General features: G+C 36.0%; 2 protein-coding genes across 2 annotated transcripts; both read right to left on the reverse strand.

Moving 5' to 3' along the window:
* Positions 1 to 3,118: 3,118 nt before the first annotated feature.
* On the reverse strand, positions 3,119 to 5,904 carry LOC106302537. The gene is made up of 5 exons (XM_013739028.1): positions 5,483 to 5,904; positions 4,348 to 4,621; positions 4,154 to 4,268; positions 3,902 to 4,062; positions 3,119 to 3,189 (listed from the first exon to the last, which is right to left on the reverse strand). Exons 1-5 carry the CDS (start codon positions 5,666 to 5,668, stop codon positions 3,119 to 3,121), a joined length of 807 nt encoding a protein of 268 aa, XP_013594482.1. The 5' UTR covers positions 5,669 to 5,904.
* A 1,272-nt stretch (positions 5,905 to 7,176) lies between these two features.
* On the reverse strand, positions 7,177 to 9,993 carry LOC106301323 (enoyl-[acyl-carrier-protein] reductase [NADH], chloroplastic). The gene is made up of 12 exons (XM_013737689.1): positions 9,815 to 9,993; positions 9,101 to 9,397; positions 8,908 to 9,017; positions 8,775 to 8,830; positions 8,600 to 8,684; positions 8,478 to 8,525; positions 8,260 to 8,334; positions 8,069 to 8,180; positions 7,932 to 7,983; positions 7,741 to 7,850; positions 7,564 to 7,662; positions 7,177 to 7,468 (listed from the first exon to the last, which is right to left on the reverse strand). The coding sequence occupies exons 2-12, from the start codon at positions 9,372 to 9,374 to the stop codon at positions 7,332 to 7,334; spliced, it is 1,158 nt and encodes a 385-aa protein (XP_013593143.1). The 5' UTR covers positions 9,375 to 9,397; positions 9,815 to 9,993; the 3' UTR covers positions 7,177 to 7,331.
* Between the last annotated feature and the right edge of the window lie 17,727 nt (positions 9,994 to 27,720).

Consider the following 27,720-nt stretch of genomic DNA (forward strand, 5'->3'; position numbering starts at 1 on the left):
AAGCGGTTTTGTGGACGTCTGCTGGATGCATTCGAACCTGGTGGTATCTGGCCGTTAGGTCGAGCTTAGTGAATATGATTGCGTCGTGGAGCTCATCAAGCATGTTGTTGACGGTGGGGATTGGGAATCAATCTTTGACGGGGGCTGCATTCAAGGCTCTATATTTGGTACAGAATCTCCAGGAGCCATCCTTTTTCTTAACCAAGAGGACCGGTGATGAAAAGGGACTGGAACTGGCTCGCACAAAGTCTGACTCCATCATTTCTCGGACCTGCTTTTCGATCTCTTCCTTCTGGAAGTGGGCGTAGCGGTATGGGTGCACGTTTATCGGATCGATGCCCTCTTTCAAAACAATCCGGTGATCAATTTGTCGTGGTGGTGGCAGCGATGTCGGAGTTCGAAAGATATCCTCGTATTGGTTGAGGAGTTGCTATATCTCGTCAGGAATTGAAATGTCAAGATTGTTCCCTTCCTGGCAGATACTTACGGCGAAACAAGATTGGCCCAATCTAATCTCCTTGTCACTATCTTCGGATTGGGCCTGCGTGATGGAAGGAGTTTGAAGCCAACTGATAATCTTTGTGTCGCCGGCCCATGAAAATTGCAGGGTTTGGGCCTCCAGTCACAAAGTGTCAGCCCAAGTTGGAATAGCCACTGCATCCCCAACACCATGTCAAACCACGTGAGAGGCAATGGAAAGATATCGATCTGAAAGGGCACGCCACCGATCATCATTGTCACCTTCCTGTAGACGCAGGCGCACTGCAATGGAAATCCGTCGGCAACACGCACTTTGAATGGTTTTGTCGGTGTTAGTTGCAGGTTCAGGAGGTGAGCAGTTTTTTCATTGATGAAGTTATGGGTTGCGCCACTATCGATCAAGGTGATAAGCTTCTGGCAGTGAGTCTCCGCAATAGTATGGATCATTTTGGGAGAATCCGATCTCGTAAGAGCTTGTAGCGTAATTTCCGCTTCTTCGGTATCATGTCGTTGCTCAGAGTCATCATCTTCTTCCTCCAAGCCTTCAATGAGTAAGAGTTGTGACTTTTGACACCGATGGTCTGGTGTGTAGCGCTCGTCGCAGCTGAAACAAAGGCCGACACATCTCTTTCGTTTCATCTCATCCCAACTCAATCTTTTTGGAGTCATGTTCGGCGTTGCTCGTTGTGACTGTGACTGGCTCTCTGTTTTTGCACTTCCGGGTGGTGGTCGGTTATTGCGATTGTTGAAGGGTTATCGTCCGGTTACGCTGTAGCTGTTCATCCCTCATCCGAGCTAACTCAATTGTTGCCTTCAAGGTCTTGGGTTGGAACATTCAGATGCTGTCTAAAATTGTATCCTTAAAACCTCCTATGTATGTACCAATGAGGGCCTTTTGAGTCCAACCTGTGACTTTGTTTTGGAGCTTCTCGAACTCACGTTGATAATCACGCAGAGACCCTGTCTGCTGGATCTTTGAGAGAGCTTCGTCAAAGTCCTCAGCTGTTGTTTGTCCAAAACGTGCCCAGGGCTCCTCTTCAAATACTTCCCAAGTAATCAGAGTGGCTTCTTCTTCGAGAGCCTTTGCAGTAGCCTGCCACCACTCGTTTGCCTCGTCTTCCAAATAGTACGAGGCAAAGCTCACACGCTGGTATGGTGGAATGTTTTGGTAAGCGAAGTATTGTTTCAGTTTACTGATCCAAGCAGTAGGATCTCCTTAAGTGAATTTAAGAAACTGGAGCTTGACATGTCGTGGGATCATGGCCTGCGTCATTGGATTGGTAATCTCCCGTTGCACGGATCCCTGATGGTTGTTTTCCTCCGTACGTCGACTTGTTTCGGCGCAGTGGAGCCTCCTTCTTGCAGACCCGCCACAGCCTCTGCCAGCATCTGACGAAAGGATTGTTCCAAGCCACAAATCACCTCATTGATCTGCACTATCTCATCTTGCAACATGCCGAGGCATGTTTCCAGGTCCGACAATCTTTCTTTGTTGCTTGCCATGACTCTAATAACCCTTCAAGTCACGGCAACAAGATTGGAATGAATTTGTTGAACACTTGAGTGCTCTAATACCAAATGTTGGTCCCAGTCAAAGCATAATAGAAAAGAACAGAAGTAATTTGGTGGTAGTTATAAGTCTACCTTTTCTGGATTATTTCATTAGTTTAAATAGCGAAGAAGAAAACACTTACGGAGTCTCCACTCCTTCTACAACGAAAATGGAAAATGTGGAGAGGTGGTTTCCTCAACTCAAGGAAGACCAATTCTCTCTTATCTTGCACTTAAACAACAAAATAGAAAATAAATAATTGCAACTTAATTAAAAATACTTTGGTTTGGAATGTTGGTTCTCGTTGAAGTCCTCCGGTTCGGTTCCTGAATTATATCTTCTTCAACATTAGCGTCGTCTTCTTCTTCCACTTCTCCATCTTCGGTTGTGGTCACATCAATAATGACATGGCATTGTACCTGTGTTTGCTTGGTATAATTAAATTACTAATGTGGATAGGTTCAGAAGCATCGAAAGTAATCTTTTTTATATAAACTAGAGTCGGGTCCGCGCTTTGCGCGGATTACATGTTTAATAAAAGTCAGATCAATTAAAATTGTGTGTTTTGAAGTTTCTAAAAGGGATAAGTGTAGCGTTTTTTTTAATAATGGGGAGATGTTGGAAGCGGTGATCATTTTTTTTTAAAAAACAACAGTAAGTATGAATAATAAATTTTTTTGACGAATTCAATATTCGTATGAGAAAATAGTATTTGTGTGTGACTATTTAATTGACGTAGGAAGTGGTAACGAAAATGTTTTAAAAGTTGATTGGTGGCGTTTATTCCTCTTGCTTGGTGGCGTGAATTTCTGCAAAGGGGCGATGGACTTGTGTTTTTGAGAATACAATTGTTGATGTTATTTTGCATATAATATGTTTAATGTCGTCATTCATTTGACTTAATGGCAGAATATATTAAATTTAATTCTCAATAAATTCAGTAGATACTATTTGACTCATAATTGACATTCAAAATATGACCATACGTATATAAATTGACAGTATTACGGTTGCTGTCAAGGAAATTGTTATTGATAAATAATTCAGACGCTATGATTAACATAAGTGTGAAGATTATAGAAATTTTCATTTATAATCAAAATAACCATTACCTGAACATAAGCATCGATCAACTCTGTTGCTTTCCTGCCTGTGAGATCTTTCCCAGCATCACCGAGAATGATGAACGTGCACTGCTCATCATTATCATAGACAGACAGCTCCACCCGATAGCTGGTTAAAACCAAATGATTAGTATACACATTGTCGCTTGAAAACATATTTGAGAGGAGAAACTTACTTGGCTACTGCAGTAGCATTTTCATTCCCGCATTTTGGACAAAGCAACGTCGTAGGCCCACGGTTTAACTTGGTCTGGCAAACCTTGCAAGCAATGTAATACCACTCAGTGCCAAGCTTGACATCATCAATTGTGGCAATGCAGTCAAAGTAGACAACCTGTAATCACATTCTAAGGGTTGTCAGCAACTCCATTGAGAAAAGTGTTTGATTGTAATAACGGAATGGGATTACCTGAGCAGGCTGACGCTTGATGAAGGTGGCAATCTCACCTATTGTGAGAGTCTCAGCTTTGACCACCTCAACAGGGTTCACCAAAGAAGTTACAGAAGGGTTCGTGGCCAACCTTGCAAAGAATTTCAAGTCAGGCGATCATCAAAGGTGTTAAACGCTTAATAGTCTAAGCTATAGATTGTTTCTTAAAAAATAAAAAACTAACCATGCCAAGTATTCCTTGCTGGGGTCAACCTCTTCATCAAAAAAAACTTTTGAAGAGGACATTGAACTTAGGCACAATTTCCCTGTCAATATAGAAACAGTTAGTGGTAGGTTTAACTAACTGAGTGTGAGTGATGAGGAATTCGTATTTTGAGTGTGAGAGATTACCACCGAGCCTCTTAGGATTGACCGTTGTGACCAATAGAACAGTTGGAGTGGCTGCACTTCCGTCAAACTTGAGGCGGAAACTTTCAGCGGCCTCGTCCCATAAAAAGACGTTCATCACTGGACCGCTGCAGTTAACAAAGATTTGATGTTTAATTTAGGTAAGAAGCATAAATTAGAAAATGAAATTTTTATATTGGTAGAACTACAATAGCTTACTCTTTAAGCTGCAAATGGACCATCACTTTCCGAGAAGCTGAGTCATCATTAGTGCACAAAACCGGACGCTGATGGAGAGCCTGGCCATCAACCAGCTTAAGGTGGCCAACAACATCTACAAAAAACAGTTACACGCAATACAAAGTTAATAGATAGGAATGGTTAAACATGTTAAGAAACGGTTTCAACCGTACCGTGAAGATCGCCTCTGAGATCGCAGTTCGCTTCAAATTCAGAAAACGACCGGACCCTGAAGCGCTCTCTCAAAATGTCATCAATGTCTTCTTCATCCTTCGACATGGCAGAAGCGTGTGAGATGCAAATTACCAGCCTCTGATCAGCAACATGGTACATCACCTTTCTGTTGGATGCATAGTAGTTTGTCAGCGTGTAGATGCTCCCACGATGGAGCTCCTTCTCGTACTGGTTGCGACGGTTCTGACCGATGAACCCCTGAGCCAAAGTACCCTACAGAACATAGATACCATATTAAGTCAGTTGAAAGCGTTCACTCCCAAGTGAATAATAAAAGAGGAAAACCACTCAAAGATAAGTTGTTATGTGTATGACACTTATAGTATTTTTTTCAGAAATATTAAGATTATAAGCGTCTAAAGCAACAAAGAAAATCTCCAATTCAAACTAATCAATCATTTTTTTCCAGAGTGATTACTATTATAAGCGCAAACAAAAACAAACTTTACATGTATGGTATTACACGAACCCATGTTCTATAATAATCTGATCTCTATCAAACAATTCTCAAGTGAATAATGAAAGAGGAAAACCAATCAAAGATAAGCTAAATCAAGTGTTTTTCAGAATGATTAAAATTATAAGTGTTTATAGCAACAGTAACAAATCCCACTAATGAATCGAAGATACGGTAATATAATTCAAACGGATCAATCATTTTTTTTCTCACAAAAAAAAATCAAGTTTTTATTTAATCAATCAAGTTTTTTACGTATCAATCAAGTTGTTATTTTAATCATTCCAGTTTTTGTTTACCAACATACGCTAACATAAAACGAATCAATCAAGTTTTTTTCCAAAAAGAGATCAAGTTTTTAATTTTAATCAATCAAGTTTCTTACGAATCAATCAACTTTTTTATCTTAACAACCAAGTTTTTGTTTTCCCACATACGGAAACATCAAACGAATCAATAAAAAATTTTCCCAAAAATAGATCAAGTTTTTATTTTTATCAATCATGTGTTTAACGAATCGATCAAGTTTATATTTTAATCTATCAAGCTTTTGTTTTCCAATATACGCTAACATCTCAACCTAATGGACGCCAATCTAATTAAAAATGAAGACATACCTCCGTATCGATCATCAGCATCTCGATCCCAAAAAGGATCCCTGGTCCTCCTTTGACATTCTTGCGAGCATCCCAGAAATGAAGAAGCCGAAACTGCAGGGTGGAATCTCTGGGTCCGGGTGAAACTTGTCGGAAGAGAAGGGGAGGAGAAGCTACGCCGGTGCGGATTGCGATCTCTTTCGACATGATTAGGGTATAGAGCTAACGATCTGAGGCAGAAGATTGGAAGGTATGATCTGAGGTAAGAGAGATAAGGGTATAAATGGGAAGATAGATATAAGGCGAAGGGGGGATGTGGAAGGGCCGTAGGGATCTTGAATGGAGGCTTTAAGGGAGAACATTGAAGTTCAAGCCTTTTCATCGGAGGCGTTTTGCGGGGAGATTTGTGGGAGACGAAGAGAATCGCCATGCGAAAAAGAGAAATGGGGAAGACGGCGTTTAGGGTTGCTGAGAGGATCACAAAGCTCAAGTCGTCGTTTTACCAATACGGCGATAACGGGTTATGGGATGGGCTGGGAGATATTTTTTTTTCTGGCCCAACAGCCACACATGTTTTAAGTACATGTAATATTAAATACTGAAATATATAAACTCCGCTTTGCACTCTTCTTTTCTCACTCTCCCAGAAATTATGTTTTCTCCTGACTTAAATATTCGACATATATAAAATATGAGGAACAAACTTTATAAAGCTTGAGAATGTTAAGAAAACTCGTATACTTTTTGAAGGTGCATAAACGTTCATATAATTTATTTTGAAGATGTTTATTACTCCATGTTCTTTTTTGCAAAAGAAAATTACTTTTTTTTAATAAGAGGGTAAATAATTAACGTGAGTTGTACGGAAGAGTGATGATTTCGGTCAGAGAACCTCATGATGGACGGACACAGGCCTCCTTCCATAATATTCAACGGCCAGATCTTTTGCTTCCCATGCGTGTTCCATTCCCATTTTCACCGCCTGTTATTATTATTTTTTTATCTGGCCCAACAGCAAAGTGACTGATACAGCAATTTCGTAAGCGAAAACGGTTAATGGGCTGGGCTGCAATTACGATTTGTTGGTCTGGGTTGCCAGTGACGTGGCAGAATGAATGTCTGAGAATATTTTGCCTATGTGGCATCCTTTATAACATCCAAAATTAGTCCCTTTTATATAGTGGGATGAGATCGCTAATTATGATGTCCAACCATCTTAATTTTTCTCTTTCCATTCAAAATTATTGCTAATTCTATAAAATCAAGGTTAAGAACTTGTTAGGTGCTAGTCGAGCAGTGAGGTTGGATCTAACGCGTAACTAGAAAATCAGAGATTAAACGGAGATTAATTGTAGCCTAGTTTTTGGATTATTTGATATTTTTTAATTTAATTTAGTTTTATAAATATAATATTATTGTATAACTTTGATTTTTATATTTTTGGACTTATTCTTAGACCAAATTAACTAATTTATACAATTTTAATTATTATAATATATTTTATTAGATTTTATAGATTAATTTTAGTGAAATGTCTAATACGATAAGTTAAATAGTAAAATGTTTGAAAAGTTCGGACATGGTAGGAAACTAATTGGATGACCACGACCTAGCGCATACATAAGAGTATAATCGGTCTACTGGAGTTTTAGAACAGAATTATTAAAATGATCAAGATTGTTGATAAGATTTCCTTTTTCTTACAACAAATCCAATTCAAATCCAATAAATATTTGACTGGAATTTATTCTGATTGTTTTAAATATTTTATTTTGTTCTAGAAAACAAAGTAGTTTGAAAAACAGCATCCACTCAGTTGAAAAAAATGCAGCACAAGAAAAAGTGAGTTACTACAGTTACTTAAAAGGCTCTATTTGAGGTCTTTGAAAACTGGACTGTCGATGGCAACACCCATTGAATTCAAGCCATTGTCAACATAGATGGTTGCACCGGTTATGGCAGAGGCCAATGGAGATACCAAGAAGGCTGCTGCATTCCCAACTTCATCTGCATCGTTTCCATTTTCCATAAACCGTAAGATATCAAGAAAACACAAACAAATCTAAAGCACACTACAATGATTTGTAGCAAGGAAAACGAACCTGCGGTCAATGTTTTCTGAACAGGCGCATTATTGTATGAATACTCAATCATGGTGTCTATGAAGCCAATTGCTTTCGCTGCTCGGCTTCCCAAAGGACCTAAAAACCAAAACAGTTGTAGTCTTTTATCATCAAAAAGCCTTGATAGTAGGGTCGTAAGAGTGATAGATGAATAACCTGCAGAGATGGTGTTGACCCTAATTTTTTGTTTCCTTCCAGCTTCAAATGCAAGCACCCGTGTATCACTCTCTAGTGCGGCTTTGGCAGAACTCATACCCCCACCATACCTGCACAGAAAGAAAGAGATGCATATAAATCTTTTGAGGAACAAAACTCTGTGTACAAGATAAAGCCAGTATGACACTTACCCAGGAATGATCCTTTCAGAAGCAATGTAAGTAAGAGATATAGAAGCACCTCCTGAATTATTATTATTATTATTATTATAGAGAAACAAATTAGGAAAACATAATTAATAAGACACATGTGAAGTTTTGTTACATGCCTGGGTTCATAATTGGCAGGAAATGCCTGAGGAGGGAAACAAAAGAGTAACTCGAAGCAGAGATAGCAGCGAGGTAGCCTTTTCTTGATGTCTCCAGAAGAGGTTTGCTAACCTAAAATCTCAAGTGCAATCATCAGGACAATACACTTCTTGTAAACAGTATTAAGATAAGAACACTATGAGTTCTCTACCTCGGGCCCATTTGCAAGTGAGTGGACAAGAATGTCAATGGTTCCAAAATCTTTTCTAACACATTCAGCAGCTTCCTGATTTAATCAATAACAAAGAAAAAAAAAAGATGAGTTAAGAAAGTCGCAAGCATCAAGCAAAAACACACACACTTCTCTAGCTTTAGATGTTATCACACATTTCAAAATATAAAACATCTCTTTCATCTATAAGACTATACCTGTACTGTCCAGTTTGATGATCCAGCATATCGCTTATTCGCTTTCACCTGAAAAATGTATCATACAGTTGAGAAAGCAATTTGGATATGATGAGAAAGCTATACAATTAAAATTTCCTTACATCTTCAGGCACATCTTCAGGACTGTCAAACACAGCATCCAAAGGATAAACCTTTTTAATCTCCATCAATGACCCGTCAGGCAGCCTGAATATAGATAGATGGATGAAAAATTAACGTCCCATAATAAGAGACATACATGATCAGATAAAGAAACGAGACTTCACAAGTCCTTACACGCGTGACTGGTCAAATTTTCCACGTCTCAGGCTCGTCTCGAAAATGTTAAGTGCCTAGTAGACCACTCAAAGGTCGTCAGTACATAATGAGCAATGACAAAAACTAAAAGAAGATAAAAGACTTTACTTACAGGAACCCATGTCCCAACCAATATTTCAGCACCAGCAGCAGCAAGAGATTTGGCTATGGCCCAACCATATCCATTATCATCAGCTATACCAGCAATGAAAGCCCTTTTCCCTGTAACCATTGAACACAGTTGATTTAACTCAAACAGCTCACGTCCCTCTAACAGCAATCTTGGTAAAGGAAGATAAGCCAACCTCTCAAATCAATAGGAAGTCCAGAAGAAGCCTTGTTCTCGCTGGATTCAGACATGGCCTTTGTTGAAAAGGAAAAACTCTTTTTAGAAGTTGGAAGAGAACTGTTGTTTCTCAAACATCCGTGTTTCGATAGATGGCGAGTGCAGGCAAGTTTGTCCCATGATGCGTTCCTGGGATTGGCACCGACAATGTAGGTCCCTGCTTTAACAACTTTGCTAGAGATGCTTGGCCTTATTGTAGCAAATTGCAAGCTTGAAGCTGCTGTCGCCGCCATTCTCACGACCTTTCTAATGTTTTCTGTGCCAAAAAAATGTGCAAAAAAATGAGCTTTATTTCTAATGTTTTATTTTCGAATTCAACACAGTGTAAAGAGAAACGAACATTCGATAAATCTCAATCTACAAAACGGAAAAGCGCATCTGCATTTTTCAAATGATTTGATTCATTATACACAAAACAAAATCTCACATTTTTTCACATAGTTAAAAGAATCAAATGAATCCTGAGAAACACATACACGAACCAGTCATACCAAAAAAAAACCCAACAAGTTCAGATTTTTCCCAGCCTAACGACAGAGATGACCCAATCGATAGAGATATTATAAACCTCCTCAAAAACCCCTAAACGCATCTACATTTTTCCCAAAGAAACTCATCAAAACAGACAGAGAACCAAAAAGAGAGAGAGAGAGAGAGAGAAAGGAAGAGATACCTGAGAGAGCTTAGAGAGAGAGGAAAGAGGGGAGTAGGTTTGTTTGGTGTGAGCTGTGAAGTGATATGTAAGAGGAGATTCGATGAGATCGAGGTGTGTCTGCCCAAGTTAAGTGACAACTTTTCGTCCTATTTAGAAAAAACCGATTCAAAACCGCATGGTTAACCGTTACCGGTTTGCTATCTTTTCATTTTTTGTCAATTGCGCATGGGACTTCTGGTGATTTTTCTTTCTTCGCACTAAAGAACCATTTCATTCATACTTTTGGAGAGAATGTTGAGGAGGACATCAAGATGGTGATTCATTCTAGACTGGAAATCAGCAATGTGTGTGGTGCAAGCTCTTATCTTGGTCTACCTAAGTGCTTCAGCGGGTCCAAAGTGGACATGTTGAAATTTGTCAAGGAGAGAATGAAAGTGAAATTCTCGAGTTGGTTCTCAAGGATGCTAACACAAAGAAGAAAGGAAGTTCTTATAAACTGTGTTGCGATGGGCAAAGCCGTCCATGCTATGAGTTGCTTTAAACTATCAAAAACAACCAATGATAACTTAAATAGTGCGATGTCTTTTTTCTAGTGGAGCTCAGTGGAGGAAAGAAAGAAAATTCATTGCGTCAATTGGGAACAGATGTGCCTACCGAAGCGATTGGGAGGTGTGAGTTTCAAGGATATCCATATCCATATCTTTAACCAAGCCTTGTTAGCCAAACAAGCGTGGAGACTTTTGAATGACCCTAGCTGCCTCATGGCCAAGTTCCAAAAAAATAGGTACTATGAGGAGAAGGAGTTTGAAGATGCTAGAATTGGGCAAAGACCATCTTTTGGATGGAGGAGTATCCTCTTTGGGAACTACTGGACAAAGGTCTAAAGAAAATGATTAGCAATGGCACGAAAACATTTGTTTGGGCCTCAACTTAGATAGACGATGGTGTGCGATTGAGAGCTCCACTGATGAAGAACCAACTTAATGACATCGACATGCGTGTCTCCTCCTTGTTAAATCACCAGACAGGAGAGTGGGACACCGAGGTCCTGAATGAGCTCTTCTACCCAGAAGATGTATCACTGATTTTAAAGATGAAGGTTGCTCAAGAGTCAGAGGATTTCAGTGTCTGGAAGTACAACAAGAGCAGAGCTTATTCAGCCAAATCAGGGTACTGGTTAGGGTCTTCTTCGGCCAAATCATTGGTTAGGACTGAGGCAGAAGCCCTCCTATCGCTGAATCCGTTGAAGGAAAAGTGTTGGTTTCTTAAAATCCCTCTGAAGCTAAAGGGTTTTCTTGTGGAAATGCCTCTCCAATGCTCTTCGTGTGGCAGAGGGTATTGTGAGGAATGAAGGTTGATGAGAGGTCCCAATTGTGTGGGGAGGAACCGGACACTGCTAATCACATCTTGTTCTCTTGTCATCTTGCTAGACGTGTCTGGGCTGAAGCTAATGTCCCTCTACAGTGTGGAGGCTGTCACCCGAAATCCATCTTCCAAAACATCAATCATCTCCTAAAGCTGGGGGAAGGTAGAAGAGTGGAACATGAAAACTACAAGGCCTTCCCGTGGATTCTTTGGAGAATTTGGAAAAACAGAAATGGCTTTATTTTTGAAGGAAAGATTTATGAAGCCATCGATATGGTGAACAAAGCGTTTGATGATCGGAGAGATTGGTTCAGGCTCAAATGGTGGCAAACCCGTGTGAAGATACTAATCACCTATCAAATGCAGAGGAACAGTTAAAATGTGATATTGAAATCCATTGGTGTAGAAACTCCCTCATTGCTGGTGTGGCTTGGATACTGAGAGATTGGAATGGAATGGTGCTTTTACATAGTTGATCATCCTTTCCTAATGTCCAATCAGGGATCGATGCTAACACATCTGGGTGGATTTAGGCTATTGAGAGCATGTGTAGCTTGCGAAAGAATAAGGTTATATTCACAGTGGAAGCATTGGATCTGTTGGGTGCAGTTATTAGGCCTCCTGCTTGGCCATCGTTTAGATGGATCTCTCGAAGGATCATCGGGTAGTTGAGTTCTCTTGGTCTTTGGAAGTTAGAGTTGATCGCTAGAAAGGCAAACCTCCCTATCTTCTTGATTGCTAAAAGCGCTATCTAAGAGAATTTACCTCAATCATATGTTGCTTGTGGTCATCTTGGTTGGTTGGCGGCCTTTTTTATTAAGGTTTTCACAAGCTGTTATTCCTTTTCGGTGGAGTTTGATTGGGGTGAATTCCCCTTATATAGGGTTGTATTGGTTCTGGTACTTTTAAAATAAGGGACTTCTGGTGATTTAGTTCTAGAAAAATTTATCAATTAGACGCTCGTTCTTTTAGTCTTTTTAATCTTTTAATACCATTTTATTTTCAATTAATACGTTTCTAGCCTCATATCTATTTTTACAAAACGAAGGTGGAATGGGCTCCTACTTAGGAATCCTAAAGGATATTAGTGGATCCAAGTGTAAGCTATTTGTTTTCTAAAAAGAAAAAATATTACACAGAGTGAATGGTTGGACTGGTACATGGCTATCAAAGGAAGGAAAAGAAGTTTTAGTTAAATCTATCTTGCTAGCTCTTCCGACTTATGTCATGTCCAGCTTCTTGCTTCCTTTGGAGATATGTGAGAACCTTGCAAGTGCCATTGCACAATTATGGTGGAGCTCAAATCCACCAAAACGAAGAATTCATTGGGCTAATGGGAAAAAATGTGCGCAGCTCGAGAGGAGGGAGGAATTGGTTTCCAGATGATCCATGAATTCAACCTAGCTCTTTTAGCGAAGCAGCTTTGCCGTCTTATTCAATTTCCAGATACATTAGTGGCGAGAGTTCTTCGGGGAAAATATTATCGCATGAGTTCGCCTTTGCGAATTAGCACAGTGGATACCCATCTTATGTGTCGACGAGTATTATAGCCGCGAGGACGCTATTACTTTTTTGGGTATCAGAAACAAAGTGCATTCAGTATATGAAATTAATGTGTGGCAGGATCCATGGATTCCCTCAACGCTAGCAAGGCCGGCTCGCCCCCGGACCCCAGTAGTACATCCAAAGATGACCGTCAACAGTCTTATTAATTTTGAATCAAATGAGTGGACTACTGGAACAATATGTAGATCAAGAGGACATACCAATGATTCAGAGTTTGGCCATAAGCTCTACTCATCGACGTGATATATTTTGCTGGAGCTACAATCAAGTCTAGATATTGGGTTGCTACAAATGTGATGATAGCTGGCGAGGAAATAGAAGTTTCTACAGCCCAGTTTAACCAAATTTCAAGCCTTTGCTTGGAAAGTGAATGCACAACAAAAGATTTGTCATCTTATATGGCAATTAATTTCAGGACATGTAGCAGTAACAAAGAATCTGGTACGCCGCAATATGTGATGTGATAACTATTGTCCAAGATGTGGAGAGCCAGAAGAAACTGTTACTCATGCGATCTTCGAATGCCCACCGGCTTTACAAGCATGGGCATTATCATCAACACCGTCAAGCTCTCAAACATTCCCTATATCGAGTATATACGCCAATATGGACTATCTTTTTGGAGGAAGAGTAGTATTATGAAGCCAGAAATGATAGAGACTCTTATCCTTGGATAATCTGGTATATTTGGAAGGTTAGGAATGATAAGCTATTCAGAGGTATAAACAATGACCCATTGGAACTAGTTATGTATGCAGAGAGTGAATGCCAAGCTTGGTACAATGCGAAGGATACTATACTTGTTCCTCCACAGGAACATACTGTTGAAGAAACACATGCCTTAAGCTTGGGTAATATTTGTATGGTGGATGGTTCATGGACCTCCACGGATCAATTTAGTGGAATTGGATGGGTTTGGAAAGATAGCATGGGGAAGATCCAACTTATGGGGACACGGAACTTAAGGAGGCGTGAGAAAGCATTACACTCGGATCTGGAAGCGCTAAAATGGGCAATGGAGAGCATGCTACAGCATTCGACCTGTCAGAGATTTGTGACAGATTGCAAGGACCTGATTGCAATGATAACAAACCCACAAGCTTGGCCAAAATTCTCAACTGAGCTGGAGGTCATTCAAATTCTTCAGATGTGTTTTCGGACTTCAAGATCAGCTACTTCCTAAGACGCAAAATGAAATTGCGGATTCGCTAGCTAAGAATGCTCATTATTTTCATAGATCTCTTTGTTTTATTGGTTGTTCTATTCAGGTCTGGTTACCCAGACCACCTCAAGCTTGAATAATAGAATAGCCGTTTGTTGCCAAAAAAAAAACTAAGGGAGGTCTGTGCTATGCGAATGATTTGATGTATCGATTTTTATAAAAAAATACATTTTTGTGTAAATTTTCTTTTATGTTAAGTTGAGTATAAGTATGATTATGTTGGCTACACCAAATTCCAATTATATAATTAAAGATGACAGAATTCTTAGTATTGTTGCTGATTTAATCAGTTGTCAGATTTTTATAGTGCTATATGTATTATAACATTATAAAATACATAAATCACTCGAAATCCATTAAAAGATAATGAAATTGAGTTTTCAAATACCATTATATCTTTTTGTGTGAGGGTTTATAAATAGTGGAGAAATAGGTTTTAATTGAGATTAAGTAGAAAAAAATAATAGTTTAATTATATATTTTGATAGAATATTACTTAAGTGAAAATCGTTTTATATAAAATTTTAGGAGCTTGTACTTCAAAATTGTTGCAAATACGTAAAATGTGTGACAGATGACGTGGTTTTTTATACCATTTTTATGTCGTTATAGATAACTACAAAATCATAAAAGAATAATCGTTATACAAAATGAATCATATTTTGATTGGAAAGAAATAATAGAACTAAAGTATTTATTAAAAACACACAATTTACTGCATTATATCATTTTAGTATTTACTTTATGTTTTATATAACTGATGTGAAATTTATTTAAAAGTACTATAAATAGATTAACATTTGTTTTTTCCCAAAAAAGAATATTAGAGTAGATAAGTCTAAAGCATCCTTTTTTGATGCGTATTCTTTTGCGTAAGACTTTTGGGGTAAAGAAGTTTTTTTTTTTGTGTAGTGTTTATTTCACAATTTAAATCTTATTTCGGGTGAAGACAAACCATTTATTAATCGCAAATCACAGCCCATATGAAACTTTTAAAATTTTATAAGAGATAAAAAATTTAGTAGACTGATGTTCCTGGATGTCATCAAGGATATGAACCTGGGAGTCTTTTTTCAATCATTGATTCTATGTTTGACACTTATTTATTTAATCTTCTTTTGGTGTCAACAAAAATATGAACCTTTTATGTAATTTTCATTTTTTTGCACAAAAGATTTTTTTTTCCAATAAAAACCTAACTCACAGTTCTTCTGTAGGCGTATTTACTTCGCTTTCCCATAACAGTCCAGTGTTGCGATTATAAGTAACTTACAACGCGAAGTAGAATAATAGTTACATATTACTAACAGAGTAGCAGTAGACGACGGATCAAGAGGTGAAGGCGAGAAACTATTTGGAAACCATTTCTCCGACTGCTCGTCTCTCTAACCTTTTGTATTATTTTTATTGCTTCTAAAAGATTTATTAATGACTAAATACTATGCCAAGCAAATAAATAGGCGGAAAGGAAAAGGTATCCATAAAGTCAGAGATTGGCTGATAAAAAGAAAGAAGAAAAAGGAGAAAAATATATTCTTCGGCAATAATAACGTGAACGTGGAAGCATATTTTTCTACATGACAATAGGTATACGAAACATTGTAACGATGAAAATGAAGATTGAAAGCTTCGAATGCGTAGAAACTTTTGAAATAATTATTTGGTTTATGATATTGACTGTATATTGAATGATGTGTTTTGAAGTTAGGACTTTAACGTTTTGACCATCTCATTACTTCCCCAAGCACTTGCAACCCACAGCAGACCCTTCCATGACTGATTGTCATTGCCTTTTAAACTTATCCAATAACATAGATCTTCCTTACTTCTTGCACTTTTTTCCCAATACAAACTTCTACTCTTTTCAATGGCAATCGAACAACAGAAACTGCTTTTACAATCTTCAATATCTGGCCAGATTTAACAAATTGAGCAAAAGGGTGCCGATGCAGCAGCTGACAGCAGCAAGCTTCAATGTTTCATTGGTGTTCTTGGAAGATCTTGCATATTCTCCAATCTTAATAGAAATCAGTCTCTTAGATTCTAGGAAGGGTTTCTACTCCAAATTCTGGCTGCAAAAACTCAAGAAACAGTGTATTCTTATATCCGAAAGAGCTCATGTCAACAACTTTTCCTATGCCACAATCACTGTCATTTGATTCAGTCCCATTCAGTCACAATCTTCATGGCTTTAGATTTTGTCTTTCTGATTTCCTCTGTTTGTACAATAGTTTCTTCTTTGCTTTCAGCTGACCCAATTGCTTAACCAGAATCTATGTTTGCTTAATTCAAAATTCAATCAATATCCACCACTTAATATAGTCAAGTTACATAAGAGATCATTAGTTTTCAACGTTGAGTAACTCTTGCCGAGATTTTCTTGTTGAGAACATGTTCAAGTTCTTAGAAAGAACTTTGAGAACCTTAGAATTCTTCTTCTTGCATATGAACAACCAGAAACATAAAAAATAAAACCAACATCTTCGAAGTTGTGCGGATCAAAGTCTAGAACCTTAGAAATCTCGCAACTACTTACAAAAACAGGGTAGTAAGAAAAGGTTAAAAAAGGTTAATATCACTCGGGTAATTTTTAACGCGCGGGTTTCATATTAATAAATATTGAGATTTTGGCTTCAAAGGGTAAATAAATATATAAATGATTACATTTTAAAAATCTTTTTGTCATGGTAAAATAATTTTTGTTTCTTAACAAAAATAATAAACTGAATGTCAGTGTTATCCAGACCAACCAATATTTGAATAATTATTAAATTTTTCATTATAATGCCAAAATAAGAAATAAATTGTTTTATTATTTATCAGTTTTATAAAATTATATTGAATTTAAAATACCTTTTATTTCTAAACATTATTAAAATTGAAGGAAATTTCTTTCAAAATTCTGTTGTACACTCAATTATATTTAAGATATTTTGAATTAGATTTTCCGTTTTTTTTAGGTATCTACAATTTGAGAATTCTATAGAAAAAAATTCCCCATTATAAATACTCAAATATATCATTTTTAATGTTGGGCTTCACTTGTAGCCTTGGGCAAAATATAGTTAATACCCAAAATATATCCATTTATCCTCTTATATATTAATTGAGAAATCACTTTAGTGATCTATGCTGACGTGTCGCTCACAGAAAAGTTCTCCAATTAATTGTTATAATTTGATTGGTTGATGGTTTTTCATTTTTCATTTATTTAATTAAAGTTTTTAAAAAGAAACTATTCATAGAATTACCTAATCTAATCTATATTTTCAAACATACAATTAAGCATCTTAAATATAGATGAATTAACATAATTTGTTTATAGAAATAATTAAATATCTAGATTACATTATATAAATTGATTAAATATAATTATATATGATACTATAGAAACAATTATAAAAACGGTTTTTATTATGTTTATATTAGTAGTGAATAAAATAAATCATAGATTTTAGAAAAAATAATTAATCTAAACTTAATAATATTAATTAAATTCACTCATTCACTATATATATAGTATAAAATGTGTCAAATGAATGCAAAACTGTCAAATATATAATTCTAAAAAATTTCAATCATTTTCCAATAACAATGTGATATCATATATGCGTTATCATATATTTTAAAACATAAAAATTATATGGTATGTTATTTAAACGTATATTAATCAATAAAATTTTTATTTAATTTATCTATTAATATAAACAGATAAATTAACATTATTATATGGTAAGTCATTTAAAATTATATTATTTGATAATTCATTTAATTTATTATATGGTAAGTCATTTAATTATATTAATCAAAGTATATTTCACAGGATTTTTCTAGAGTTAATACTCTATTAATATAACTCATATAACTTAGATTATAATAAAATTAGCATGCTTATTTTTAATAGGAAAAAAATCAAACATAAATAAAAGAACAAGAGGGAAGAATAATAAAATATGTTTGTTGTGTTCTTGGTATTTTTATATTCTTAAATATTTAATTTTTATTTGTTTGTCGAGGTACATGTACTTTTTGTGTTACTATAAATGTGAACTAATTAGTTTTATGTGTTTTTAAAATGTTAAGATAAATTTAGTAAGGAAGTTCAATAAAAATGACCATCTCTACAATTGTTATAGTCAAAGATGAAAAATATAATGTAAATTAAGAAAAATTATTTAAAAATTAATGAGATGTATTTTTTACACTATAATAAACTTTTAAAATGTACGATAATAAAATATTAGCAAAAATTATACAAATAAAAACATTTTATTTCATATAATATTGTATCTCACATTAATATTAAGTATACATGCCTAAAATAACGACATTTGGTTATTTAAAAATTGATATATTATTTTTTTCTTATTAGTTAATCAGATTTAATTAAGGGGGATTTGCCAAAAGTGACTTCAAAAGAAGTCTTCTCTAAGTTTTCCGGAAGTCTTCTCTATGTCGCAAGAAGTCTGCTGGGTTACTTTTGTAATTGACTATATTTGACTTTTCGAGAAAATACCTCTTTAGAAGTCTTCCGTCAGATGACTTCTCTAGAAGTCTTCCGTCAGATGACTTCTCTAGAAGTCTTCCGTCAGATGACTTCTCTAGAAGTCTTCCGTCAGATGACTTCTCTAGAAGTCTTCCGTCAGATGACTTCTCTAGAAGTCTTCCGTCAGATGACTTCTCTAGAAGTCTTCTCATTAATATTAAATGTTTTACTATTATTTTTCAATTGCAAAAGTAAACCGTGCAGACATCTTCCGGCATTGAGAAGATTTAGGGAGACTTTCAGAAGATTTCTGTAAAAGTTTTCTCCAGGAAGATTTCCTTAGAAGTCTTCTACAAAAATTAAAATTTCTGACCAACTTCGGTCAAATTTAAAAGTAACCTGTTTATCCGTGAAGTCTTCTCTGGGAATTTCGAAATTTTTTGTTTACAAAGAAAAGTTAGAAGACTTTTTGTCGAACAGATCTGAAAAATAAAATGTGGTTCGCGCTTTCATACCTTGAACTCGTGAGATGGCTTGCGTGATTTCTCCAATCACTCAGAACTTCACCAGAACAGCTACATACTCGTTAATCACCAAGAATGTGAGCTTATGAACTTTACATAATTTGTAATCAAAATCTTCAGTTTTTTTGATGAACTTTGAGACAAAAGTAAAATATGTGGTTTGTGTGGATAGAAAATGAGAAAGGATGAGAAAAAATCGAAACTTTAGGGCATTAACACTCTTAATTTGGTAGTTCAGGGTGGTTGAGGTATTGATGTTAATGGCAAAGTTGTAAATATTTGGTGAAGATGAGGATGGTAACGTAAAAGCATTATTTTCGGAAAAAAATAATAATGGTATTTTCGTGAATAACTAGAACTTCTAGGGTGAATAGGACAAAACAAAGTTTCAAAAAAACATAGGTTATTTTTGTGTTTGACTTGAAATTTTGAGTCATTTTTGAAAGAATCCATTTAATTAATATACGTATGGTTTAATTTAATTTAAAATAAACGAAAACAATAATTTTAAAAGATATGTACACTATGATTAGTTTTAATTAAAAATATTTGATTGAATGAGTTAGTGTTTGATAAAATAGGGTGATGATCAGAGATAATTTAAGAAAGAATTTGTTTGTTTAATCCATTTGAGTTTTATGTTAAACGCTAAATTAAAAAAATGAGTGAGAAAGTGTGATTTGGAAAAAAAAATGAGAAAAACTGCTTAAACTACCATTTTCCTAATACATATTTTTATGTTTCCCTTAACAAAAATTATCCTTAGTTTTAAAGAGATAAATCCTACTTTATATTAATTGAGAAACCACTTAATTGACTTTTAATTATGTGTCTTTAATAGGTTAAGTTTTAAAAAAATAGTTATAATTTGATTGGTTGTTAACATTTATTAGTTATTATTTTAATCAGATCTAAAAATAAAAGGTAATTATAGAATTAATTAATACAAATTACCAAATAACACAAATGATATTACAAATAATGATTTATCGTAACTAATTGTAGAATTAGAGAAAATACATATATGTTTTATCATTTTGTTTATTTTTACCAGTTAGTTATATATAATTAAATAAAATACTTTATCATTTCTATAGAAATAAATTTAATGGTTATATATTATTATATAAAAGAATTATATTTTTAGGTAAGGAATTATTATAACTTTTATATTTTTAAAGCCCACACAAAACCGTTTACAAAAGATCTTTTATGATAAAAGTCTCCGATCATTGTATTGGTCATATTGGAATTACACAAAAAAACACATTTTTTTTTCTTTCTTGAGAGCTAGAGTATTTTCTGGTTTTTCATGTGTTAAACTAAAATATAAAGTAATTCTACAACCAATTATCTGAATTAATTCTAATATTATTTTCTGCAAAATCTCACATATCTTCTCAAATATATACTGAAATTTTTGATTATCCAAATATTTGAAATTAAAAATTAAAATTTTAAATTTCAAATCATTATTCAAAAATTATAACAGTGTAAAGATAATATATATTTATTTATATAATATAACTAATATGCAAAATTGCGGGCAAACATCTAGTATTAGATTAAATACGTAAACTGCTAGCTAGATAAAAAAAATCTGCAAGCCCAAAATTCGTTAAATTCCAATAAGTACGCTAATTTGATAAGTGTGCTCATTATTAAATTTGTAGATCTTATGAGGCAAAGAGAAATATCATCTATATATTAATATAGAAACATTTTAAAATTGTAACATTAAGTTTGTATTAATTAAAAAAATATTGATTAGGTGACATTTAATTATGATGTCAATTTGGCTTACGTGGCAGCATAAGAATCAATTAAAAAATTAGTAAGTCCAAAATACAATTGTTAGAAAAACTTATATTCACCCAAACAAAAATGTATATGATATGATAAACTTAATACTCAGTGATAGTCATTAAATTAATACTTAACGATCTCATTAAATGAGACTTTCTTTAAATGGCTCAAGGTTGATTTATATCGTGATCCAACATAATAATTTGTTTTTAAAGTGTAAGATATATTATTACTCCGTATTACTTGGATAGCAATTTAAATCAAAGTTTGCTATATATTATAGCCTAAGTATTGCATATTTTTGCCATAAATCGGAAGTAATGATTTATTTAAGTGTTGATTTTTTTTATGAATAGCAAAGAGACACATATATTCAAAATTGTTTTGTTAATAAAAGAAAAAACGAAGAATATTGTTCGGTTCTTAAGCCTTCCTCGCCTACTGATATACCATGGATTTTATCTACTTTTAGTCATGGTATATAGGCGTTTTAAAATACATTATTGTTGTTTTGGAGTCTTTTTAGTATGTTTTCAGGTTTTGGAGTGATTTGGAAGAAAGTGGTGAGTTTGGTACATTTTGAAGATAAAATGATAAAGACCCGTAGCTGACCATCGACGAGCCTAGCGATCGACAATCGAGGATAATAATCGATCGACACACACTCTGTGTTGTCGATCGACGGCGAAGCGCGCAAACGCCAGATTGGTTCCAGCCGACTTTAAGCCCAAGTCCAACAAGAATTACCAGATTACCCTGAGGAGTTTTAACCTTATATTTATGCGCTATGCCGTTGTTCTAGGTAACACACGCTTTCTTACTTTCATACAGAAAAATACTTAGAGTCTTAGGTTTAGAGAAAAGATCCAAGAAATCCTTTAGAGAGTTGTGATTGGAACTCCAGTTTTCTATTCTATTCTATTTATACGGTTTTCAAATCTTTTTGTGATGAATTGCTTAGCTATGTCTGAGTAGTTCTCCTTGTCAGATTTAGGGTTCAGATATTCATGAGGGATTAGCCCAAAATATAGAATTTCTAAGTATTAGGATATTCATCAATTAAACTGTTCTTAACGCTTGTGTTCTAGAGTAGCTAACTAGGACTTTGCCTATAGATATTAGAGCGTAAGCTGAAGCTTGGTTCTCTGTCTGAATTAGTTTAGATTGTGCTAGGATTGCTAAAAACAAGTGGAAACTGATTTAGTTAAACCTAGTGAACACGTCAAACCCGTGCGTTAACGCTCCCTGGAAGGTTCATCGATCGACAACTCATTAGTTGTATCGATCGACGGGCTGAAAGGTGTATCGATCGAGACCCCGTTGTTGGAATCGATCGACACTTTCTGAGGACTAACAAGCAACAACTGAGGTCCTAGATCATGCGATAGATAGTCTAAAAATACAGAATTTGATCGAATATTCTTATTGTTCAAGTTCTAGAATATCCATTACATGCTTAGTATCTATATCTCTATAATCCTAATTGTCTAAATAAAAATCCTAAGTCTAACGCTTTCCATATATGTCTTAAAACCCCAATCAATCAATCAAACAATTACTTGTTCGCAACCTTGCTATTTACATTTAAACAAGTTTGCCTAGCTTAACCACATAACTAGTAGATCTATTGTGTGCCTTAGCTCCCCGTGAATTTGATCCCTAAGTACTGCAACTCGACCTCTTATTTGAGAGAGTACAAATCACTTATAAGGTAATTTGAGTGATATCACATTTAGCGTCATTGCCGGGGAGCTTCGATAGCCATTAGATCAAATATAGTTAGGTTTAGTATAGGTTTTTGTTACTTGCAAAAGCTGATAAAAAAATTTCGTCTTTTTAGGTGCATGCCTAGCAGTACCAGAAGCAACAAGAAACAAACACTGCTCTTTTCAGATCCTGCACACTTAGAACGCTCAATCCGCAGAGAAAAACGCACTGCATCGATTGACAATCGCACCAGTTTGTCGACCGACACTTGCCTTCCCGTCGACCGAGACTACTCTTCCTTCGACCGCCCATACCCACCCGACATCGATCGACATTCCACCTCGGACATCGATCGACACTGAGCCGCGAGACATGGTTTCGACTATAGTTCTAATTCAGGATGCGGCTGGAAACATGCAGGACCAGGAGGGTCATCTGCGTAATGCAGCAGGTCAGAAGATAGATGACCAGGGGGCTGTAATCCATGATACTGATGTTGATATTACAGCTGCTCAAGTTGTAGACGAGGCTGCTAGACCGAGGTCATTAGCTGATTACAACAGGCTAGATCAGTACTATGAGAACATATCTGTCATCCGTCCTCCAGTCATTTAGAGGCAAGACTTTGAGTTGAAGCCTCTGTATTTTACACTCGTGGGACAGACACCCTACTGTGGGTTATCACACGAGCATCCTATAGACCATCTGGCAAGGTTCGAGGATCTAGTTTATGCTATTAAAGCCAATGGAGTCCTTTAGGACTACCTCTTTTGCAAGCTCTTCAAGTACTCACTTGCTGAAGAAGCTTCGCACTGGCTTAAGCATTTACAGCGAGGATCTCTTATATCCTGGGCCGACATCAAGAACACATTTCTATAAAATTTCTTTGATGAGGCACACGCTGAAGTTTTGAGGAGCAAGATTGCTACATTCACACAGGAGCCTACAGAGTCATTCAGAAGCTCCTGGATCAGATTCAAGTCATATCAGAGAGACTGTCCATACCATGGATTCAATGAAGTGCAGCTGCTCAACACTTTCTTCAGAGGCATCGCGATGGCATATCTGATGGCTCTAGACTCAGCTAGTGATGGAAACTTCAACACTAGGAATCCAGAAGAGGCTGTGAGACTTATTGAGAACTTGGCGTCCAGCAACAGCACCAATAACACTGATTTCGAGAGAAAAAAAATTGGCCACTACCCTAGGAAAGGAGCAACCGGACGATGTTAAGACTAAGCTGGATAGTGTTCACAAGCTTCTCAAGAAGCAAGTCAACTTTGCAGAGGATGTAGAAGCTGTAGATGTTGACAGTGACATAGATGGAAAGGAGGATGTGAACTTCATTAGTGGTTCAGTTTTTCAGAATCAGAGGTCTGGAAATCAGAGTGGATACATAAACTCTTTTGGCACTGGACAGAAGACAAGTATCGACATATTCAGCTATTTTCTCATACGCAACAAAACTCACTCGGACGATGCTGAAATTAGGGTATTTAAATGAATAAGCAATATCATCAGTATCATAATAAATATAATAATTAAAAGGCATACACACTAAATATTAACTAAGGTTAACGATATAGATCTGACAGGTTTGAGGTTTTCAGCTCTTTTGTTATGGTTGTATCCCCACTCCAACTTTTCGATTGATATAATAGCTCCTAAAATATTTTATAGGGAATTTATGAAGAGTAAGAATCTAAAACAGTATATTGAAACAGAATATAAGTGATAGTTTGAACAAAATATAACCGACTAAAAATGTGGGATGAATTAATCTCATGTTTAACTCACCATATCTTACGAATGAGAATAGCTCGGATATCTACTCTGGAAATATGACTTCAACACAAGTAGTAGCAGCAAAACAATATGATGTTTATGACAAATTATTTTCGTAATGCTAGTAGAAAATACTACATTGAAATTAAATATTCTAATCCAGCAATGCTTATTACACATACAATAGAAATTTGGCATTAAAGAATTTTTCACAATTGCTTGAATCATCTGACCTTATAAGAACAAATCATATGAGTAGCATATTAGTATAAGACATAATATAAACTAGAGCTTGACCCACACCCGCACGGGTATTGATTTCTACGTTCTTATACATTGATATTCGTTTTTCATGATTAGTTGTATATATTTTAGATGTGTCGCCATATAACTAATTGTATTCAAAAGACCCGGATTGAATCGGGTAATAATATTATTTTTGGTATAAATATTCAAACCCGTTTCAGATGCATTGATTATTTGGATATTTTTATGTTCCTACACATTAGAATCAAAATCATTCAAATCCAGGAGGACCCAACTCGAACCCCGCACATAAATTTATAATATCCAAGTGGACCTAATTTCAAAACCAATCTAAGAAGTGGAAGTTTTAATAATCATGTCGTCTTCTGATTGTGTAGTAATTACTTGGGTATTGTGGTGGGTTCTTAAACTCAACATATGTATTTGAAGGGCTTTATAAATTGTAGAACGAATAAGCGTATTTTTCAATCTTGTGGCATTGGTTATTTAATTATGCTTTATGCTCGTTGTTGGCTTATTATGAAATGTATCTACAACCAAACGCAGAGTTTTATATATTTGTATTCTTCGGTTTTAAACTCAGAGTTATGCTTTCAACTCAAAACCATTTTCACGATAGCTAAGAAAAAGCGTAGCAAACTCCAGATGAGGAGAAAATTAAAAAAAAAAAAAACATTGATGCCTAAGCATTATTCAAAGAGGAAATCTGACTCGAGAATTCAAATTTTAAAAAACCAACATTGACGCCTAAGCATTATTGAAAGAGGAAAACTGACTCTAGAAACTCCATCATGTTCACTTAAGCTTTTCGTGCCTTCTTGACCACTTGTTGAAAGGAGAGGCTTCTTGGTGGCAGGACCACTGGAGGATGTTCCTCCATATGAGGTTTCCACACGTTCGTTACCTTCGATGCCAACATTAGGAAGGGATGAGGTGTTCCCAGGCAAGTCTTCTCCGTCATCATCGTCACCATCCTGATTAAAGAGAAACACATATCATTATTCGCATTCTACGGAAGGACCCGAATGAATTAAATGTGGCATTTTACGTCGACAACAAAGTCAGTCAGTGGCAGACAGTCACACGCTTGTTCATGCGAGAGATAGTGAAGGTCTGATGGTTGGCAGTGAAGTTGTTCATGTCTACCCTGACCTGAAATCTGTATGTCTTACCAACTATATCTGCAATAAAAGGAGGTGGCTGAGTCTCCTCTACGTTAACTCCCTCTCCAGCCTATGAGTTAAACGTTTTAGTTGCAAAGATATGTGATAAGATATGAAACTGGTTGGATGATGCTACGTACCATTAAATGACCAGCTTCATAGGTGTGCATGTTATGTAGTTTCTTCATCTCTCCATCGAAAGCCACAAATAGACCCTCATCCGTGTCGTCAGCAATGCTCATCTCCATCCGGTACCTTGTAACAAATTGTATGAAACCATATTGTATGTGGGAATTTTCAAAATGGTAAGAACAGATGATCCAATATACCAGAGCACTCCAACAACGCTTGTGTTGTTGCAGGAAACGCAAGTAAAAGATGAGTCAGTTCTTTGGAGCTTCTTGCGCACCTGGAGAAGGAAACGTAACACCAGCCTTTGTCCATCTTGATTCCAGTCACCCTTCCTGTGCGGACAAATTCAATCTCCTACATTGCAATATGGTTAGAATCACATTCATGATCTAGACAACCAAAATGTAGAACAAACAAAAATTTCTGTACAACCTGAGGCTCTGCTGCGATGATGAACTCATTCAGCTTAGATATGCTCATTGGTTCAACCTTGGCATATCCTCTCAGCCATGAAGGATCTGGGTTGTTTCCAGTGTTTCTCCAGACCAGCCTTAAGTGATAAATAATTGTGTGAGCATGTTATGGATAAAGAACATGAGAAACTGAATGTGGTTGAAATAACTTAAGAGTCATCAAATACTTACTCAGAAACAAAATCACCCCTGCATTAGTCTCTTTGTCAAAAAATATATGTGTCCCCGACGTGGCATTTAAGAACCGGCGGCCTGAAAGGAAAAAAATTAATGGGTGTTCAAGAAGCTATTATGTAGTCACGTTTAATCAAGAGAGTAATGATAGATTAGAATAAGTGAATGAGTAAAGGCAGGCAACAGCAACAGGGGCAATCTTCGAGCCCAATGAATCTACTGTTGCATAGTTGTTTTTATGATCATGAGAGATCTCTGGAAAGTGAGAAACCAAAGGAGCAAAGAAGCTTGGATCGTTGTTTCATTCCTTCTGGATGAACCCCTGGCTTATGAAGAGAAAAAGAAACTGAATACATTTTTCAAAGTTTGTCATTTTAAAAAAATCCTGATGAGAACATAAGGAAAAGAAGAAACGTAGAAGTATAGTCAAAAACCTATAACTTATTCAATACCTCTCATGGTTTTGTCTACATAGAGAATATGATCAGTCCTCTTGAATAGCTCTTATACACAGCTTTTCCAACATCCTACAAAAGATCAAAATCAAAATCAAATCGACTTGAAACTATATATCAAGCAAATATTTCCACGCCTCTATATTTGTGGCTTCCTTCCCAAAATCTGAGCAAGAACATCGGCCAGACATCAAGTTAGCAAGTAGAACAAACTGCTTAACCATTATAATGAGAATGAAATATTGAAAGCTATTGGAATTGTGAAGATGATTTTCAAAGGATGAGAGCTTATTTTTTTATAGGTGAAAGATGAATAAGATTCATTGAATGTGAGATCTTGGTCGGAGTGGGCAGGAAGAGTTAATTGGTCAATGAAGTTGAATCAAGGTGATTTGTAACGGTTTCAGAGGTGAAGGATCGAGACTGAAACGACATGAACATACTCCAAGCGAAGATTACTAACAAAGCGTCGAGTCACACTTCTTTTCAGAACCGCCATTGTTGGTAACATAGTCGGTTCTTCGAAAAGAGGAGGAACCCTAGAATTACTATTCAGGAAGAATCTCTATTGTCGTTTGAGCTCTGGAGAGACAGAAGAACACGGGTTTAACCCTAAACGAAAACATGTCGTTTCATCTAGGGGGAGATGATAAGCGGGCTGTACTCGCAAAAATTAATCCAAAGCCCAAATATAATTAAAGCCCATACGAATCACACACACGATTAACAAAACGTACTGTATCATTTGACACGTGTCGGCTCCTTAAGGCTCAACTTTGTGACCTGGATGCTGAGGTGA

This window comes from Brassica oleracea, chromosome C7 (genome assembly GCF_000695525.1).
Source record: "Brassica oleracea var. oleracea cultivar TO1000 chromosome C7, BOL, whole genome shotgun sequence".
NCBI classification, from domain to species: Eukaryota; Viridiplantae; Streptophyta; class Magnoliopsida; order Brassicales; family Brassicaceae; genus Brassica; species Brassica oleracea.